Genomic DNA, 21,926 nt, shown 5'->3' on the forward strand with positions numbered 1-21,926 from the left:
TCTGTTTTGGCTTAACCTTGGTTCTCGTGTTGTTTTATGTTGTGATTATGGTGTGTCTGTTTTCCTTTTTTTTAGTTGTATTTCATAACATCATTTTCCGTTAAAAAAAAAAAAAATCTGTCTTACTGTTTTGTTCTGGTTTTTTTTATATATTTTTTACGGGTTTGTGTTTCCTTCTCCAAATGATGCTGCTCTGCTTCTTGCCTCTTGCAATGCATATGGAAATGCAGAATGAAAGTGTGTATGCAGCCAGCGTTTCTGTCATCTTGTTTAAATGGATCCTTTACTGAAAAATAATTTGACCTGAGTGGGCATCTTGATGATTGCAATTATGAGATCATCACATTATGTTTTTGTTCATTTTCATTTGCGGCATAAATAATATTACCATAACCAGTCATCGACACGAGTTATAGTATTAACATGTGCCACTTAGCAAAAATGGGAGTTAGTGTTACTGTGACTTTTTGAAACTTGTAACATGCAAGCAACCATGTCAAAACCATCATTATCTGACAGAGCTATAGAAATGACTGAAAAGACTTGAATATGTAAGCTGGGCAAGGATCTTCAATGCTTTCGATATTCTGCTTTTTCTTAACATTCATTCAGTGTGCAGAAAATCGTCACAGCAAATTAAAAGTTAAATACAGTACATTTTATCTTTTTAATCTCAGACAGTCTAGGCAGTCTATAATTATGTTGGTTCTATATCCCAAATGTGTGATAATATATATTTTTAGAAATAATCACATTTTGACTAAGGGGCTTGTAGATCTAGTGCAATTAAGATCCCAAATAGCGGGGGCTGAATTGCGTGTTCACAGAATGTACTAGCTGTTGGCAAAATGTATAAAAGTGGTGGTGACTGCCATATTTTAGTTTTGCACTGTAGTCAACTGATGGTATTCTCCTTAGAAAATATGCGAGTACTACAAGCGCAAACTGAAATTTTATATAATGGAATTGGAAGTGCTAGTGGAAAACAAACCAAAAGTTACAGAACTCTTTCACTAAACATATTTTTTTGGAAAGCCAACCCTTAAGAAACTACAAAATTAAATGCTCAATTGGCAATATGTAGCTTTTTTTTTTTTGCTGAATTTGTTGATCATATTACCTGTGCTAAATTCAACCATTTGCTTATATTTCCCCAGAACTCTGTGGTAATATTGCACATTTAGCAGACACAATCATGAGCAATCAAGTCTGCACCTGTTTTTACACACGCAAACCTTCATTAAATCAGGCCCAGAGCCTTCTGAGTGTGGGAATTAAAGACTGGCACTCGTTATAACACCTCCCTAATCTAGCAGCTATTCCTGAGTTTCAAACACGTCTTTCCACCAATTGACTGAAAACAATTATTATTTGTTTATGATCAGTTAGGTCTCCATTGAAGGACAGCAGGAAATAGTATGTTTTTACTGCCATCGCAAAGCCTGAGAACATCCCACTCCAAAAATAGAAGATAATGAAAAACTAGTGATGACTTTGAAGTTAAACCGATGACATTGATGCAGAAAGACTGTGCTGTTTTGTACGCATGTGCATGTATGCCCTCCTCCAATGATATTTGCTTGGTTCTCAATGTGCTTGCATGTCTAGCTATGTATCTGTGTGTGACGTTGGGAAAGAAAGCTAGATTACACCTTATGTTCTCAATGGCCAAATTAAATCAAAAGCCTACCTTTTCTAGTTGATGTTTGTAGCCAACTCTCAACAAACTACTTTGTATTAATATCAGTTTTATTCATGTACAAATATATGAAAGCATTCCCAATCTGAATGACATCACTCAATGAAAGGATAACCACACGGGGACATATTTGAATGACAACTGGCAGCTTGTCCTTTCTAATAATAACAAAATGTCGATAAACTACAAATCTCCCATAATCAGATGCCCCTGCAGTGAGTCCTGTCACATTTCTTTGGGTAATAATTTTCATTTGGATGAGCTGTCCATAGACCCTCTTTAGCATGAGCACAGCCAAGGTATTAACACAGGCTGACCCCTGCAGCTTCTATGTAAATGTTGTAGACTTCAACCAGAAAGCGTAACAAAAGGATCTCCATATGATGCCTGTGTCCTCAGGCAGCAAGAGGGTGTAATCTCAGCTTCAAGGTGACACTAAAGGCTGCACATTATTTTGGCTTCCCTCTTCATTTTAGGGCAGCATAACCTGCCCTACCAAAATGGCCAATAATGTCCACCTCTGTTTTTTCGTTTTGTTTTGTTTTATATATTTTTTGAGGCACAAATCCCTCCACAACACCACCCACTTTTAAACTTAGTGGAGTACTCTGGCGTTCTCTCTCGACTGCTTTTCACCTCGTTCACTGTAAGTCTTTTTGTCTTTCTCTCCACATTGGGGCTTGAAACAAGATAATGTATCCAAATAGAGCTATATGTTTGTTTTATTTTCCTCTCATGTTCCAAATGGGCCGGCTGGGCTCTGGGGCTCTGTGAATGAGAAGCCTGTCTATACCAATGTGATATTTTTTGTTGTTTTTGTTTTGCTTGTAATTCTTGCGCTAAAGTTTAGCGAGGAAAGCATAGGCCCATTCTTAAAAGACATAGTGTTGACTTGGCCGAGTGGCAGATGAAACGTGATTCATACACACATACAATTAATTGGCATTAAAAAAATATGTTGTGTTAATGGGACTTTGTGTTAATGCTTCAATGTGCTAACTAATATTGGCATCCCTAATATATATATATATAGTCATAGTGAGTCATGAACCCCTCCAACAACGGGAATGGATTGGGAAGAACACAAGAATTCCATTTTAAAACACACAAGTGATTTAGAAAAATAAAGCTGTATTTGTGTTTTAGTTTTTATTTCTTTAAAAGGAATCAGGAAAGGCAAGTCCAGAAATCGTAATTTACCATTGATATACTTGTCTTGGCAAACTGTACTTTGCAGGTGAGAACATGGCCTTTATCATGGTGGATGATGTTTATTATTTCTCCACTGTTGTTCTACAATATATTCATGTAGCAATAGTTTAGAGACAGCCTCATTCACTCAGCAGCTCCCAGTCCATTTGACTGACCTGAGCCCCTGGGAGAGAAGCGCACGATCAGACACATTGTCCGCAGAAAACTGACCATTTGTCCTATGATGATGTTAGAATTGGAGACCAAATTAATAGAAACACAAAACCTAGCTGAAAATATATATTTCCATTACGCACAGGTGCATTGTAGCACAGGTGCATTGTAGCACTGTCTACGAAACTGTGCGGGCTTAGTTCTTGTTGTGGATTTGTTCATTTTAATTTGTCACCCATCATTTGTCAGTTTGTCTGGAAGAGTCCTGTATTTGGGTAGTGATGGCATGCTTGGAAGGGCTTGGCGTGACATTTTGGGATTGTACTAGTTCTCGGGTGTTAGCCCAAGTGGATGGGGGCACACCCGTATGTCACTCTTGCCACACCCATGCATGTCTGTGTGATGAATGGGCTGCCCTTTCACCTTTTGTTTTCAAGGCATTGTTATTGATTAACTTGAATGCTGAGATATAGATATAGATATATATATATATACATAAAGTGCCAACATATGGTGGACCTCTGTTATGCTCATTTTACCCAACTGAATGATTTTAAGAAATCAATTTGGACTAAATAACAATTACAGTGATTTTCCATGGCTAAGGTTATTACCCTGAGGGTAAAATAAAATAAAAAACTCTAAACCTTAAGCCATTTTTATTATGTATACATCAAAAGGGTATTCCTTAAAGGTCAGACAATGCCTTAATGTTTTATTTAGTAAGTTGTATGACACCGAAAAGAGAATAAAATGTCATCATCCATCGTATAACTCATTTAATAAACCTTTTTGTTTTTAAATTAAAGTACAAATCAAGTCAATTATTAAAAGGCAGTTCCAAATGACATTATGCCAACATCCTTTGAGTAATAAACAAACCTAAAGATGAAATGCTCATGTCAGTGCAAAACAGATCCAAGTGTCTGTACTATGGATGATCTGGAATAAATCAAAATGCCCCAATCGGCTATCACTAACACCATATTTTTTAAAAGCAATCTTTAATGGCTTTAAGAGGCCATTTAATCTCCATCCCCATACCCAAATCAACACCCACAACCTAAGAGTTCCCGAGTTGCATTTGCACGCTTAGGTGCTATGTTTACCACTGTCCTCGTGTAGTTGACTCTTGCTTTGAAGCCCCAGTGTGTGAGACCTTCAAACCCTCTTTAAGCCATGGTCTGTCCTTTGCTTTGGTTTGGAATCACAGTCTCTTTTTTCTATCTCCCCACTTATGCCCTCCTCCTCCCTCCCTTTCTTCGATAACCCTGCCCTAACCCTCTGCGTACCGTACAATATGTCTGTATGTCCACCAGTCTATCTGCTTGTCAGTTTCTATTTGTGTGCTGTCTTGCTGCTCAAGTCTGTTTTGTTCCGCTTTGTCTCTTGTCCTGTCTTTTCTGTCTTGTCTTTGTCTGTCTCAGCTTTTTCATTTAGTTCATCATTTTTTACTCTTACATTTGTACAAATTTCCTTCACCCCCTATGAACTTTTTAGCATCCCAACAAACATGTTGACATCAAATAGTATGAAGCAGCATTTTACAAAATTTTGCTGGTCCGTCATTCGTCAGCGCCCTGGGCACCTTTCCGTTATCGTCGGTCTGTCATTTTTTCAAGCCGAACCAAACCGTAATTGTCAGTCCTTCATTTCAATTTAACCACACTTCTGTCCTCACTATTTCAGGACTGACAGACAGAGGTGGGCATTCCGTCAGTACTGACAAACTGTCCGTCATTTGTCAATTTCAACAAAACGGGCATCCGTTAGTGATGGACTGATGAACAGGAATGCTCACCTCTGTTATGAAGACTGCCAAATGTAGTAGAACCACATCATCATTAACTGTAGTTGCAGGTTTCATTTTATTTTAAGTCCTAAATTAGTTAGCTTTCTGTTCAGATCCTCTTAAAATATTAATTCAGTGATGTACCAAAAATGAACTTTGGCTAAGCAGAATGAGCTGCTGAGCCACCTGGCATGTGCAAAGATAATCCTCCCATGTGTTCAAATATTTTAGGAATAGTACTTACTTGGACCTTTTATAGAACAATATGTGTACAGTAGTAAAGGCAATTATCTCAGATCAACCCTCCTTGCTCACCTTGAGCTAATTAAAAACAGCGAAAACCATGCCTGATATGAACACTGAGCTCCTTTGTGTCCTTTTTGAGTCTTTATCTGTCAAGTGTTTATTGGGATGCCTATCATGCACATCTTTTGTATTGTTCTACTCTTACACACTCCGCATACCTCTAATAACACAAAAATGCCACCAGCATATGTGTGTACTATATACACCTACACAAGTGCATTTTGTATCATATTCATCAGAGCTCATCCTTCATTACCTTGTTGTTTCTTTATTACAACTTTTGGTTGTTTTTTCTTTGTTTCTTTGTTAGTTCTTATTCTGCCCTTCTTCATCAACATTTCCCCTCTCTCAACTTTCTCCCTCCTTCTCTGGATTTCTACTCGCTGTGGATCCAGTTTTGTTTCTTGACTCCAACACTGTGATGGTAGAATCTCTTGCCACAACAACTCTAGTTGTTTTCTACGTACTTGTAGGCACACACCTTGTTACTCTATTCTTATTTTGTGTTAACTGGGACTGTGATGTGACAATGTGCCAACATCACATCCTGTCACATTAGCTGATGAAAAAAGTTTACATACTATTGAAGTGGGTTACTCCCTTCCCTTCCCCTTCTCCAAACCTCCCCACTCTTTTTTCTTCCTCTTTTAACTCTTTGGTCCTCTGTTCCCTTCCGTTCTATCCACTTCTGTTCTAATGCTTTATTCTCTATCTTGTATCTCTTCCTTGCTCTCCAATCGTCTTTTGTCTGGGCATGCTAGCGACCCTTCAGTTATATTCCTCTATGCATTTTATCTCAATTTTTATATCTGATTTTGTTATCATTTATCCTTAATTTACCTCAATCTATTTATGCATGCTGTCTGTGAAACTGATAGCTGCATCTATCAATGGAACCGTGTCAGATCTTAATAAGGCTTTGTCCAGTGGATCTACCCTAAACCACAAAAATCTGATTAAAGTTTCTCATCTTTAAGGTTTCCAGTTAGATGTAGGTGACGAGAGATAATCAGCGCTAGAATATATTTAGATCGACAGACCCTAGTAACCCTACACTTCCTGTGCTATGGGAGAAGCCTCTAATGGCTGACTTCCTCTGTGGCAGAGTGCCTGAGTGGACAGGAAGTACCAGGTTGCCATGTTGGCCTTACTGATAGTACTATCACGAGGCCTATTTCTTCACACTTTGACAGGCTGTGATCAGGTTATGCTGTAGTTGGTTATGAACTGCAGTTCAGCTCCAAAGATGAGAAACTCGTAATAGATTTTTGTGTCTATAATTGTGCTGTGATGGGTCAAATATTGGTCAATGGAACCTTGTTGCTATGAATCGTTGCTTTCTTGTTAATCTATATTGTTGTTGAAGCAGTTCTGTTAGTTTAGTTCCTTCTCCTTATTTTGAAGCCTTATTTGAAGTCTTTTTAGTTTTGTGTTTTGTTCCCATTACAATGTTAAACTTTTTTTCTGTTAAATATCTCTACGAGAAGGGTCCATTTTCATCGATCTATGTTGTTACTTCTCTTTCTTCTTTGACTCTCTTTGCCCTCTTTGTCATTCTCTCCCTTCTTCATGCCTTCTCCCAGTCCGGCGGGTGCCTCCTCGCTTCTCCATCCCACCAACGAGTCAAGAAATTATGCCTGGTGGGAGTGTGAACATAACATGTGTGGCGGTGGGGTCCCCCATGCCTTACGTCAAGTGGATGTTAAATTCAGAGGACTTGACGCCAGAGGATGAGATGCCCGTGGGTAGGAATGTTCTTGAACTGAGCAGCGTCCGTGAGTCGGCCAACTACACCTGTGTGGCTATGAGCAGCCTTGGCATCATTGAAGCTGTGGCCCAGATCACTGTCAAATGTAAGAGATAACGTTAATTGAGAAGGGAACATCAGAGGTTCACGTACAATGTGTACAGTAGCAAAATCCGCTTTTATGGATTTGATTGTTTTAAAATTCTCCTCTGGTATCTAAATAATTAACCACTTCCCACGCAAAGTTTTCATTAATTACTAACAGCCTTTTGTCTTGTCATTATAACAGCTCTTCCGAAGCCTCCAGGTACTCCTTTGGTTACTGAAACCACTGCCACTAGTGTGACTATCACGTGGGACTCCGGCAACCCTGACCCAGTAACCTACTATATCATCCAGTATCGTGCTAAATCCCCAGAAAGCAAGTATGAGACGGTAGATGACATCACCACTACACGTTATAGCATTGGTGGCCTCTACCCGAACACAGAGTATGAAATTCGAGTCTCAGCCGTCAACACCATTGGCCAGGGACCTCCCAGTGAACCCGTGGAAACCAGAACTGGTGAACAAGCCCCTGCCAGTCCACCTCGTAACATTCAGGCCCAGATTATATCTCAAAACACTATGATGGTACGCTGGGAAGACCCAGAGGAACCAAATGGACAGATTAAGGGCTATCGAGTTTATTACACCATGGATGACTCTCAGCCTATGAGCCTCTGGCAGATTCATAATGTCCAGGACAGCATTATCACCACAATTCAGAGTCTGGTTCCTCAAGAGACCTATACCATCAAAGTCCTAGCGTTTACCTCAGTAGGTGATGGACCTTTCTCAGAGCCAATCCATGTCAAAGTGCTGCAAGGAGGTAAGACATGTACATTTTTTATATGGATATTATTTTATACCATGCCTTATTGTCATCCAATGTTTGTTTCAGTTCCTGGCCAGCCATCCAAATTTCAAGTTGGAGATGTATCTGATACAAGCATCGAACTGACCTGGGAACCAGCCTTTGACAAAGAAGGAATTATAAATTATGAACTTCGCTACACGGAGGGCAGTTTTGGCTCGCAGGTAGGCACTTCGGTGACGCATGGATTAGGCTTGTATTTATTCATTCATGATGATGATGATGATGATTCTAATGGTGAAGACGATGTTTCTCATTGATCATAGATTAAGAAAACATTTGGACCTACATCTTCATACGTTGTGGAAGGTCTCCGCCCAAACACAGAGTATCACTTCTCCCTGGCAGCTATCTCAAACAAGGGCATTGGAGCGTTCACCAATGACATGTCACAGAAGACCTTGCAAGCCAGTATGTAGCTTTTTCTCAATCTTTCTGCTTTATTGTACTTGCTAAACCAAAGATCATTGACTAGGCATTGTTAATGTTATTTTCTCTGGTGTTGAATTCTGCATCAACTTTGAACAACGTTTTCTTCTTCAGACATAACAGGATTCAAAGCTGATCCGTATGGATTTATTTTTATTTTTTTGTCATCCTATGACATGCATTAGAAATTGCTTCATTTGGTTGAATTTAGATTTTAGTCTGAGTGTTTTAGAAACTTTACATTATGAATTACCTTATTGGATAATATGGCTGTGGTTCCAGATGAATAGGAGTCTTTTTTACGCTTACTCAATGTGTACTGACATATGCCAGTTGTGTTACTAGTTTCTTCTTTTCTTTCTCTTTGTTTTTCTTTTGAAATGAGCAAGTGCACTTCGATCCACATCGCCAAGACACAAAAAATGTCAACTCTGCTCTGAATCCACCAAGGTTCTCTTATGAACTGGGTCACAATAGGGAATCATATGAGTGTTTGGTCACCAAAGGGGAAAAAAAAAAACTGTCATCCAAACGTTGGCATGCTCAAGTCCTGTCTACGTCCATGTAGATGATTTTACTGTATATAATAGAAGAAATACCAAAGGAACTGAAGCCTAAATTTAAAGATGTTTGTGAATGTAGACCATTTATATTTAATTTTATCGAACAAGGACACTTGTTGCTTTAAACCTGGTTTTTATTTTTAATTCATTTATTTGTTGTTTCTCCTAATTTTCAGATACACTACACTTTAAAATGCTAATGTGAACACCTCCCATACCTAGTCAATTAAAGACAAAATATCCTGACACGTCTGTTATGTGACGTTAAAAGGAATAGACTGTTGATAGTCATTATTCATTATGTATATATATTTCCAAATATAGCTATGAATGCCCACTAAAAGTGGCGCTCTGATGCCCTTCCAACACCATTTTGAAACAACAATTACTGGTTCATAGGAGAGCCATGGTGAAGGAGTAGACATCCTTTAACACATTTTCTGTTTCTACCAGTGCAACTTGTTGACTGCCCCTCACTCCAAAATCTGGGCACCGGGACTTTGATGCAACCACCTCACTGTTCTTTTGTTTGTTTGTTTGTTTTTATTTCTGAGCAGCAGAGCTACACAGACAGTGCAGCTTCACCGAGGAGAGCACCAGTTGCATGCAACACTCACTCCTACCCCCGGGGGTGCTATTATGAATGTATCATTGCATTGTTAATGGGTCCAGGCATGAAAATATACTTTATGTTCTTCCAGCTTCATTCTTCACTTGATGTCTCTTGGGTGTCTTTGTCCATCTTCACCTGTCACTGTGTCAGCTATTTCCTTAGCTATGTTTTTTTCCCTTGAAAGATAAACCACAACCACATTGGACTGGATACACACTCCATCCTACATCAGCCTATTCTGCCCCTCACACCTGCCTCCCATGCCCCCTTCCGTCTTGCCACTTGTTCCACTGTGCAAAGGAACATAAGCTCTCCTTGGAATGGCTTTGCTCACATTGTGTTCCCTCCCTCTTTAAAAAGTTTTGAGTTACTCCTTTTCCTTACTTTCTTTTACTTTGTCTTTTACTCTGTGGGTTATTCAAATGGTATTAGTTTGACATTGTGTCAAACTGTAGCCTGCTGCTGTTTTTTTTCTTTCCTTCTTTCTTTATTTCTTTCTTTTTTTTTAGTTAAGTCTATCACAGCCAGCTGCAAGCACAGTGCCACATACTGTACATGCTAAAAATTTACTATAGAATGGTCCAAGTTAGGATTTGAGAAAAGGGGCTTTACTCTACATGATTACAGTGGATAGAAAGGATAACCATAATGTTCATAGGAGTGTCGGTCCATATTTGACGTCCCCCCCACCTGCATATTATTTCAGTGCTTATTTCTCCTAGTTGTCCTCTCTACCTTTTCTATCCATTCTACTTATGTGGTTCTGCCTTTTGCCCGTGAACTCTCTCAGGAAATATTGTTTAAGGGGCGAATGTGGGAGTCAACACTCAGCTCTCAAGGGATTCCCGTTGGGATCTTATTGTGTAGGTCAGAGCAATCACAGTCTAAAACAGAGAAAATATAAGTGACATCACATTAAATCTTTTGGATGCCAGAAGGTAAGTGACTTTGTGGTTGTAGGGATTCAGTCTGCCGTTCTCGAAAACCTCCCAGAGATGACTGGTTGTTAATTTGCGTTTTAACACCTCACAGCAAGTTTCCCATTTTAGCAGTAACTCGCTGTTATTTTAAATCATATTATGGTGACATCACTGCATATTGGCTTCCCATTAAAGTCCAGAATTGTAGCAACTCTATGCATCCAAGCTTGAGAGAAGATATAATGTAGATTACGTTTCATGTTTAAACTTGTGATTGTCTGCGATTGTCAGTGTTATGCAACACGGAAAACAATACGGTGCTGTATTCCCAGGCAGACTGAAATCCTTCACCACTAAGTAAAAACAAAGACGGACAAGTCAAACTTAATTGTCCAGTATCCATTACATAAATAAAAAATAACTGCATATTGTTAATTTTATGCTCAGTGCAAGCAGCCTCACCCAGGGCTATTGTCATGGGGACCACTTTGTCGAGTATATGTAAATGTAAATTATATTATTAATTGCCTTTTAACCTTTCAATTCAAATAGGTTATTTGGGCCTCTTGGCTGTTATAAATTGAGATGAATAAAATAGATCTGACAACATTACTGACAACAGTGGCCCTCATTCAGAAGCAGCAAGGCCTCTTGGGTTAAGGTGTTATAGTCAGCCCATGTCCTGAGCTTATTTATTTTGAGACTGTTCAGACGAGGCTCGATTGGGTCCACAATTTGAGAAGCGGGCAGGCTCCCAGCATCCCTCGTGCTCTTACCCATTTTTAAGACATGGTAATAAGGCATGAGTTGGATCCTGGGAGTAGGTGTTAGTGGACTGCAGGGCCACAAAGTCACAGATAGAAATCCCATTTCATAGCTTCGGAATTCATTTCATGCTTTGCTATGAGCTCTGACCCATCCCCTTGGATTGTTAGGCTTTATTCGTTTAGATTATACCTCAGAACTGCCAGTAGCCAGTCGAGCTCTGTCGCTCAAATTAAAGCAGTGGATTCTAAATCCTCCATATTTAGCCAAACAAGCCATTTGGCCTTTCCACTTACTGTAATTACGGGAGGTTTTTAGATGTATTGGAGCATTTGTTTTAAATGCAGCATGGACATTTGGAATCAAGGAAGATTAATTTTATCATGATCCCCAAATGTGACCATCCTGCTCATTGACACTGCTGATGAGTACACATTTCCCATGCAGACTGTGGGATGTGCCTTTTTGCTAATTGCAAATGCTTTGGTTATTTGCGCTGCATCCAATGCTGGCCTGGGTAGTTAAAGTGTTAAAGTAGACATTCATTATGCAAAGTAAGCCAGTTTTGAACTTCAGAGTGAGCCAAGTAAATTTTGGATTGGGTGCATTTCAAGCCTGTCAGGCATTCTTTGTTGTATAGACTGGGCAGGTTGGGGTGAACGGGTTAACTAGGAGCGATTGCCAGCTCATGACGAGTCATATAAAGATTGCATGAATTACTTATGTTTCAGGAATTCCATTTGATCAGATTTCAAGTTCAGAATTTTTTTTCTGAACTCCGTCAAAGGGCAGTATGTAAGATATTTATTTTGCATCCTGAGTTCACAGACAGCTAAATCAATGTCAATCAATCTACAGTTCTGAGGTGGAAAAGCAACAACCCAATGTTTGTCTTCAAATCGGTCTGTGATGTTTGACCACCGGCGGGCATTTTGTCAGTACTGATGGACTGTCCGTCACTGACGGACGTCCGTTTTTCTGAAGAATGATGAGAAACGTTTACAAAATGAAGCAATTAAATGACGAGCTAAAGACTGACGGAAGTGGGTTTTCGTTCGTCAGTGGAATCGTCATTAACTGGGTCAAGTACTGACGGACTTCTAAGTCCATCACTGATGGACACCCGTATTGTTAATGAATGACGGACAGTCCATCAGTACTGATGGAATGCCCACCATTGTCAGTCCTAAAATAGTGGTGACGAAGTGATAACGGAAGTGTGGTTAAAATAAGACGGACTGACGATAATGGAAAGCTGAATGATGGATCGGCAACATTTTTGTAAATTGCCCAACTTTGCCGACCATTACAAATTTTTCGCAGGTGATTAAACTGTACACTTCTAGTAGTACAATACATTCCCATCATCATTTGCTTTGATTAGATTGGTTCCCTGGTGTCAGGTTCAATAGAAGTTGGAATGCAGAAATTACAAATGATTTGGAATAGAACTTCCAGAGAAGTTTCAAAGACCCTCAAGTAAAGTATTAGCGGATGTTCTCGCATAGTTCTAGAATCCATAATCCTACGGCTGGTCTTGTTCACGGGTAATGCACTTTATTAAAGCTCTGTCACAGCCAGTCTTAAACCATCATCGGTCTGGAGGAGGCCTGTGCACAGCGATAGCCTGTGCTCTGTCACATTCACAGCCTCTTTACTACATCACAAAGACTGAGGACTGAGCAGTCATTGTTGACGTGGAGAGTTTTGCAAATACAACAAAAGTAGTGGAAATAAGCTGAAAGGCTCCAAATCCAGTAAGACCGAAAGGAAATAAGCCCATTGGACACAGAAAAGGGATTGCGAGATCTTGACCTATTTGTTGTCTACCACAAGACTTTCTCTGATTGCCAAAGGCTCTGGTTGTTATTTCATGCATTCATTAATGGAGTTGGTTTGCAAAAACTTAAAGTGCGGTCGTGTACAGTATCATTAACCTTGAATGAGTACATACCATTTGCAATCAGGACGAGGATTTTCTCCTTTGTGTCATCTTAGCAAACCAGACATCTTCACCAAGTTTCATTGGCACATGATATGAAATGGGATTCATTAAACCAAAACAAATGAGTATTTGTGTTGTGTGCCCCCCAACTCCCATAGAAGCCTACAGCCTCTCTCTCACAGTCTTGTGGACCCTCCGGCCCAAACATAGCAGCCCTGGCTAAAGCAAAAAGCTGAACCTATGGAACTCTGAAAGTGGGTCCTAAATTAACCCATAATTGAAGGTGCTACACCAGACGCAAAGATTTTATTGTTTTACCCTCGAACTGGATTGAATGAAGGCAAGCGCTTGCTTTAGTCCAGGGCTGGTGGTAAGAAAGTCTTTGAAATGTAGTGTTTGTGGGAGCCAGGTACGTATGATGCAGACAGTTTTTGTTGTTGTTGTTTTTTTTTTTTGTTATTAATTTGTCCGGGTGTTGTGTGACATATTCTGTTTGTCCCATGTTCCTATGAGTTCTTATTTTGAATTCATAGTTATGTTTGTTTTGAGTGACATGGGTTACATAGAAATTCATCTCCCAGTACCCCTCTCTTACGTTCATGATTTATTCCATTTGAGTTTTTATGTGTTGGATGGCTTAAATCCTGCTGGTATTTATTTCATGTGTTGGCAGTTGTGCTATTTTTTACATTAAATGTAATAATGAACAGTGCTGAATACAGTGATGGGCTATTGAATTGCTACACAAACCTGTGAAAGCTGAGAAATGAAAATTACGTTTTATTCATATGAACTTTTAAAAACATGTTATCACTGCAAAGCACACTGTGCGGCAGCTTTGTTAGTGCTTGCTACAGATTATGACCCCTATTTTCGTAGACTGGCGCAAATGCGCTCAGTTTAAAAACTGCCGCATTTTTATTTTCGTGCCCACAGCTCACTTGTCAATTTGCTGACAGAAAGTAGGCTATAATTTAGACCAGATAAAAGCATGTCTAAATCGTGTCACAGGTGTGATGGAACGCAATTTTGGTGTTATTTGAACGTGGCACATTCATACTGTAAATATGGAAACAGTATATGCTACTTTAAATCAATTCATTGAATAAATTGTTATTATAATCTTAAATATTTATTATAAATGGGACACCCCTTGACTGCGGGTGAAGGAGCGTGGTTGTCACACACGGAGGCACAATCAGGTGCAGAAGGCAATATCAAAGTGCCCACTCCACAGCAGACAACTTTATATCATCCGCAAGTAAAGGTCTTCTCACGGTTTCTTTTAAATGTAGTTTACGCCAATCTCCTGCATCTACATGGCATGTAGATAGTGCGCCTCTCTTGTACGCTGAACTTAAAGGGAATGAAAAAAAAAAGGGGAATGGTTTTCATTGGATGACAAACAATTCGCCTGTGTTTCTCCCACCAGCAGCGCACAATGATGCAAATGTCCTTTTCTAGCTGCACTTGTCTACCAAAATACCAAAAGAAATAAAATTCCACCAATGCATACAGTTAGACTGCGCTTTGCACTAGACTTGCGCTGGGCATGAAAATGAGGCCCAGAAACAGTAAAGTAAGTTCACTACCCAATATGCCTATTAAACAGCAATAAATGGAAAGAGAAAATTCAGCTTATATATGATGTGTGATGGCTATATTGGTTAAAACAAGGTGCCTGTCCTACACCAGGAAGTAAAACCCAAGGCCAACTGGCAGATCAAACATTCTTAATACAAAATAATCTGTGCGCAAAAAACTGAATAACAGATCAGTTTACAAATTCAATTTGGAACTTTGCATTTGAAGGTTAGTTAAAGTGTCTTAATTCATTATTACACCATACGTTTTCATCACTGTCCATTTTTGTTCACATTTGTTTGATTTATTTTTTAATCCAATCTTTACATCCTTGTTTGTTCCTGCAATTCTGTTAAATTATTATTCTTGTTTTATGACCCAAGTTTCAAATTTTCCTTTTTATCATTTTCTTTATCTCTCCCATCTTTTGTATTTTTCGTTTTTCACCCCACCCTCCCTCTTTACCCGTCCTCCTGGTCCTCTACCCCCGCCTTCTTTCCCCCTCTGCCTTCCTTTCTGTCCTGTCCGCCTTACCAGAGCCCTCAGCCCCCCCTCAAGATATTAAGTGCAGCAGCACCAGCTCCACCTCATTGCTGGTAAGTTGGCACCCCCCGCCATTGAAGAGTCAGAATGGTCTCCTGGCGGGGTATAGAGTGCACTACCAGGTGGCGGAACAGTCAGAGGGCACCGGTGACGATGTGGAGTCAATGGAGGAGCCCACCGCGCCTGCCACCGAAGAGCAGGTGCTGCTGCAGCGGTTGGATAAATGGACCCAGTATCGGATCACTGTGTCTGCTTTCACGGTTGTTGGGCCGGGCCCTGAAAGCGAGCCGTTAATCTGCCGGACCGATGAAGACGGTACATAAATGTCTGTTTTGTAGTAAACATGCATTAATTTTCTCTGGTTTCTTTTGATGAGCATTCACAGAACTGTTGATAGTGGAAAACAATTATAATTGGCTAACAAATGTTCCTGCTATAACAAATGACGATCCAGCTGACTTCGGGTGAAAAGGGGATACACCCTGGTCGGCAGCCAATCGCAGAGCACATATAGACAAACAACCATTCGGACTCGTATTCAGACCTAAGGACAATCTAGTGTCTTTAATGAAACGAACGTGTGTTTGTCATGCGGGATAGGAAGCATATGTAAAGAAATCCATACCTTATGCAAGATTTATTAGCAATTAGTGTGTTGCTTTTAAAATATTAATCAAATTTATTGTATCATAGTTCTGCCAACTCTATGCCTTTATCCATCATTAACAAAATCACGTTGCTCAGCTAAGACTGTTTAGCAAGCATAATTGTACAATTATTGCTAATATTATAATAATAGTAAAATATTTCTAAATGTAATGATAATGACTTTTATTAATAATTTTTACTTGCGTGTCCTTGAGCATGACTCTTGATAATGTGTCGCGTGACTTCAAGGAAATGTGTTTTTCAAATAGTGTGCTATGTTTAATTGTTGCTAAATGAAGAACCTCTTTAATCATTCACTGCACAAGTTAGAGACCCATATTAAGTGTGTTTTTGTCTTGTGGCAAAATGGCTGCCTTCTGATATTAACAAAAACTGCTGGATTTTGCTGTTTAATTCATCCCACTAACACAATATTAACTAGAATACCGTATTTACACTAGTAGGGCTGCATAGAGCTAATTATTGTCAAGAATTTTTGGGGGGGTTGACTTCCCCTTTAAAATGGGAATGGATACAGATGATATTGGACTCATGTTAGGAAGGGTGCACACATTAAAATGTTAAATTCTGGAGATTAAATAAAACATTTCTAATGTGTTTTATGTTAACTAGATTAAGCTGAAATACATTGTGCAAATGTAATGAGTAAAATGAGTAAATTATCAATGGCAGAAGCTTCATCTCAACTATAAAACAGATAAATGGCTGAATGTGAGCGTGTCGCAGCACATGAGAATCATAGACAGATGGCTGGCATTGGCTTCTCCAAAATCCTTTCCACTTCTATTACCACAGCACTTTGAGCCTTCTGTACACAACTGATATAGCTGAAACTTTAGACACGCTTATATTGGTTTCAAATACAAGCATTAGTGAGTCCAGAGGATGAGAACCACAGCATGCCCATGAAAGAAAAACAACCTATTGCCAATGTTATTGTAAATGACACAGGCGTGATATTTATACATAGCCAGAGCATATTTCAGAATCTTTGGGCAATTTCTAACATTATTGCATCTTTATTCAATACATTTTCCATTGTTTCATTATTTTTGCTTGGTTTAAAACAGCGTCCATATTTTAAATGTTTCCTGCAGTTCCTGGCAGCCCTCCAAGGCGAGTTGAGGTGGAGGTCTTAAACTCCACCGCACTTAAGGTGATGTGGCGTTCTCTGATGCCAGGAAAGCAGCACGGTCAGATCCGTGGCTATCAGGTCCACTATGTCCGTGTAGAGAACGGAGAGTCCAGGGGCCTGCCCCTCATCAAGGATGTCATGCTGGCTGATGCGCAGGTAAGACATGTACCATGTGGCTGTGCACCACATATTCCTTCCTAAGTTGTGTCTTTGAATCTTTTTCCCAATCATAGTCCAACCACAAACTTCCACTGACTCAATAGTAGTGACAAGTAGCAGCCATTTTTCACTCACTACAAACTGTATCTAGGTCAGCTAGGCAACCGTGCAAATATTGCTGGAGTTGGGGAAATCATCTGGGTGCTCTTCTCGCTTGGATATCATTTCGTATTACTGCAATATCTGAACTCCCTCTTCGCATAACAAAAACTGTAATCAAAAGCTTTGCTCATCTTTCTCTGCAACATTTCCTTCACGGCTTTTATTAGGAATGTCTGGACCCTTTGTTCATGGCCGTATCTGCAGTAAAATGATTGTGCACTTGAATCAAATGCAAGGACATAAAGAAACTGCTGATTGTTGTAGTTTGATACGGAAAAGACTCAAATTGGCATGAAAACAATTCACCTCAAATCACTCGGCCGTAACAAGCTAGAAGTCTGTCTTCTTTTTTTTTAAACAAAACATATTAACACAATTCTAGTCTACCAAAATGAGTAGAAAAAAAGGTAAACCATGGAAAAGAACAGTTGTATGCTATGCTATATAATGAAGATCTGTTCGGTTCATAAAGGTACACTTAAGCTTTCACATAAATCTAAACTAAAATTACTTTGTACAACTTATGTAAATTACAGTCTAACACCAACAGCCCTGGGAGAAAAAAAAATGTCTAGACAAAATTGTACATATTTGTTGCAATGACCTCATCACAAAAGCCTTGAAAAACTCTGACGGTGCTTCTGGATGTTCCTGTATTGATGATTTAGCACCAGAATAACATTGTTAAACACTGTCACGCCCTGCAGGCAGACCTTTTCTCAGCTTTTTTTTCTTGTGGTATCACAAAAAACAGTGACCTACTTCTGATTCCAGCCTTCTGCACCCAAATCTTGAATGCACCCATCTCTCACAATCCTCTTTCTTCCCTTTCTGCTCTCTCTCCTTTTTTTTTTTCTTTTTTTTTTAATGTTGCAATCTCTCCCATACTCTCCTCTTTGGCGGGGGTTGTTAGTGGGAAACGGACGATACAGCTGAATATGTGAGTACAAAGTTCCACTTGAGTGCTTTGTGAAGTTGGGAAGCTATAGACAGTGGCTATTGCATCAATCTGGCATGATTTTACAAACTACGTCAATCCTTTATAAGTTTGGATGGCAACTCAGAGTTGATAAGTGGGTACTTTGTCTTTAGACCACTGAGGAAAAACACTCATGTCAATAGCTGATGTACTATCCACTGTCCATTGTGCCTGGAGTGATACTTGCTGTGTGTTGTTGTAATATATTGTCTTGTGCTCGAGCCTTGTTTTCTGTAGTGATACTTGAAAACATTGGTAGTCTCTCCTTTGGGTGTTATAGCTTTATTTTTTGGCAGAATTTGGAAAAAGTAAGTTTCACCCAACATGCATGCACAATCCTTTTAACATGAAAGCATCCTTTTAATGATCTTAATTTGGAAACTAGCATGCACAAACCTTGGTTGATGTGCATTGTGCGAATTACATCTAAATTGCAACACAATGCTTGCAGCTCATTTACTTTTCACCTCCCCATCTGTCTGCCAGGCAGCCTGTTAAAAAGCTCATTCTGCATTCATTCAAACCTGCCCTCTTGAAAGATTCATAAGAATTGATCAGAAGGCTTTCTTACAAGAGAGCTAAAGGAAACTTAATGGCTGATTTAAAAACTTTTAGTGAACAACTACAATGTACAGTAGTTGAAATGCATTTATTGCAAAGCTAAATTATTGACCAGCATATATCTAAAGGGATATGAAGTACTTTCGATTTACACGTCTAATATCCTTATACCATATTGGAAACTGTAAGGTATTTTCTGAATGGATTGCACTACCAAGGGATGTGTAACACTTAATGCAAAGACCAGGAAGCAATCAATCAATATGAGGTGCATGAAGTTAGGTGAAAAGGTCAAAAACTAATATATTTGCCCGTATTTCTTCAATGTTTTTTTTCTCTAGGAAATGGTTATTGGAGGACTCAAGCCAGACACTACTTACTCCATCACGGTGGCGGCATACACCACCAAAGGCGACGGAGCACGGAGCAAACCTAAACTGGTGGTGACTAAAGGTGCAGGTCAGTGAAACTAACCACCTCTACACCAAATGTGTCCACCAGTGACATGAAAGGCTGGCCCCCACAATTCCTGGCAGCTTTCAGGTGTTACAAATGCCAGGAGGTTGTGACACTGTGAGTAGGGCATATGTGATAGGTGTCACTCTCTATCCTTCTGTTTGAGACGGTTCACTGATATGTGCCAGACTGAACATGTTTATTGTCCCTCAAAGGGAAACAACACTCCATGTTTATGATTGGAGAGTGAAATATTGTTTATGACAGGAGTGGAAAATTAAGGAGACACGCTTTACCCATTTTCACAAGTGTACCCCATGCATATCATATATCCCATCCTATTTGAAAAATGTTATTCATATGCTAACACTGAGGTAATTTATCATTATACAATTACTGACGTACAGATTGATGATGCAAAGACTACAGATAAAAAATGAATGGATAAAAGGGATAATTTCTAAAAAATGGCCCAAAGCATGACTAGATGCAGTGGATGTAAAAAGTCTACAAATACATGTTCTAAAGTCTCAAAATAATTTTGTTACATACAAAAATAAGTCCAAGATAAATCATCTGAAAACTTCTTCCCCCTTGAATGTGATATTTTAACATGGGAAAATGAAAATAAGAAACCAAGATAATGTGATTGCACAAGTATGGACACACTGTGCTCAGAATTAACCAATTACGTTCAAACTCATGTTAAATCCGTATACACCGGCCATCGTTTAAAGTGCCTCTCATTAAAACCAAATAAAGACGTTCAGAAATATGTTCTTGAGTCACGTCATGGCACAAGCCATGGTCCACAGAGATCTTCCACAGCATCAGAAAGATCTCTTTATGCGGAGGTTTCATTCAGTACAAAAGAGGTATTGAATATCCCATGGAACACAGTGAAGACAGTCATCATCAAATGAATAAAATATAGCAATGACATGATCAAGAACTGAAGAACGGGTCAGGGAGGCTGCCAAGAGACCAACATCAATAATGAACAAGCTGCAGGAATTTCTGGCACATACTCACTGTTTAGTACATGACACAACAATCTCTCTTTTTCATATATTTGGGCTATGTGGTAGGGTGGCAAGACGGAAGCCATATCTTACACACACAAAAAAAATAAAAACATTTGCAAAAACTCACTTGAAGTCTCCCAAACGTGAAAACAATTAGTTGTGGTCTGATGAGACCAAAGGTTGATTTTACTATTACTATTATCATTATTTTTTATTTTGTTTTGCCATAATTCCAAACGGTATGTTTAATTAAAATACAACACTGCTCATCACTAAAACAAAACCATACCTACAGTGAAGCATGGTGGTGGCAGCTTCATGTTTTGGGGCCGTTTTTCTTCATGTGGAATTGGGGCCTTCGTCAAGATGGAGGGAATTTTGAACACTAGTTCCAAATACCAATCATTGTTAGTGCATCTGCTAGAACCCCCCCCCCCCCCCCCCCAAAAAAATAAACTACTTGTCCTTGTACATTTTGTACATACTTTATTTGAGGTTGATAAAGGCTCTTTAACTTGTGACAGGCGTGTACTGACTCCCGTATATCTTAAATTGATTGGGTAATTCTGAACTTAGCCACATCCCCAGTTATAACAGGGTGTGCCCACTTGTGCGACCACATTATCTCAGGTGTTTGCTTTTACTTCCCATATCAGAAATACACTTTTCAATTTAATTGTAAAGGTTTTACGTTATATTGATTGTAGAGAACATTTTGAAATAATTTATCCTGATCTCATTTTTTATCTTGCAAAAACATAACAGTTGAAAAAGAATGTGTATAAATCTTATATGCACTGTATGTGTATTTTTTTCCCCTTCAAACACTTATCTGTTATTAACTTGTCTCGAAATTACCATGCTACAAATATTGAACACAAATTTTAAAATAATTTTAACACAATCTGTTGAGCTATCACAACCATGTCCACCAATATTACAGACACTAAAAGTTTACAATCTAGTGTTGACATGGCAGCACTAAAGATACTAATCTCATTATTACAAGTTGCCATAAACATGTTTTTGAAGCTATTGTATTTTTCCCCTACTTGCTACTTAGAGTTTTTCATGACTCAAGTTCCTTTATTTGAGACATACTGTATGTGCTGTTCATAACAATGATACAGGATTCTGGGCTCCAATCTGGCCTCCAATAAATCTAGCTAATGTTTTCTGCAGACAAATGTTTAAAACAGTGAATTAGCTCTGTGATATAATGACAACAACCATATCCGTAAAAGGCTTCAAAAGTGATTATGACCTACTTTAACAGTTTTTTTTTTTTCTTCATCCTTCTTCTCCATACGTCTTCCACTTGTTACAGTCAGGCGCTCGTAGTCATGCACATTAGAAAATATATCTGGTATATAACCATTAAAACTAAGCATCAACATTATGTGTGAGTCATAGACAAAATGCATTGTGAACTTTATTTGGTAAATTTAGGGCAGGTTTCATGATGGCGCTTTTTCATAAGTTTACAAAGAACTCTTGTAGCATCTTGAAAGCTTGCTAACACCAAAATCGCTGATGCAATGCTGCTGTTGCACCATATAAATGGATGTTTTGAGGTGCATGCACACCAAGCGT

General features: G+C 39.1%; 1 protein-coding gene across 12 annotated transcripts in view; it reads left to right on the forward strand.

Moving 5' to 3' along the window:
- ptprsa (protein tyrosine phosphatase receptor type Sa) overlaps positions 1-21,926 on the forward strand; it is a 230,770-nt gene that overhangs the window by 156,372 nt on the left and 52,472 nt on the right. For 6 of the 12 annotated variants that reach the window (XM_086088834.1, XM_086088833.1, XM_086088839.1 and 3 more), the window contains 8 exons: positions 6,746-7,015; positions 7,199-7,780; positions 7,853-7,989; positions 8,092-8,236; positions 15,182-15,502; positions 16,954-17,147; positions 18,226-18,252; positions 19,194-19,311. In XM_086088834.1, the coding sequence (XP_085944960.1) occupies positions 6,746-7,015; positions 7,199-7,780; positions 7,853-7,989; positions 8,092-8,236; positions 15,182-15,502; positions 16,954-17,147; positions 18,226-18,252; positions 19,194-19,311 (1,794 nt within the window). The remainder of the gene's footprint in view (positions 1-6,745; positions 7,016-7,198; positions 7,781-7,852; positions 7,990-8,091; positions 8,237-15,181; positions 15,503-16,953; positions 17,148-18,225; positions 18,253-19,193; positions 19,312-21,926) is intronic. The other 6 variants (XM_086088837.1, XM_086088838.1, XM_086088844.1 and 3 more) reach the window with 2 other exon arrangements.

This window comes from Leptonotus elevatus, chromosome 11 (genome assembly GCF_054856555.1).
Source record: "Leptonotus elevatus isolate MCC_2025b chromosome 11, RoL_Lele_1.0, whole genome shotgun sequence".
Classification (NCBI taxonomy): domain Eukaryota; kingdom Metazoa; phylum Chordata; class Actinopteri; order Syngnathiformes; family Syngnathidae; genus Leptonotus; species Leptonotus elevatus.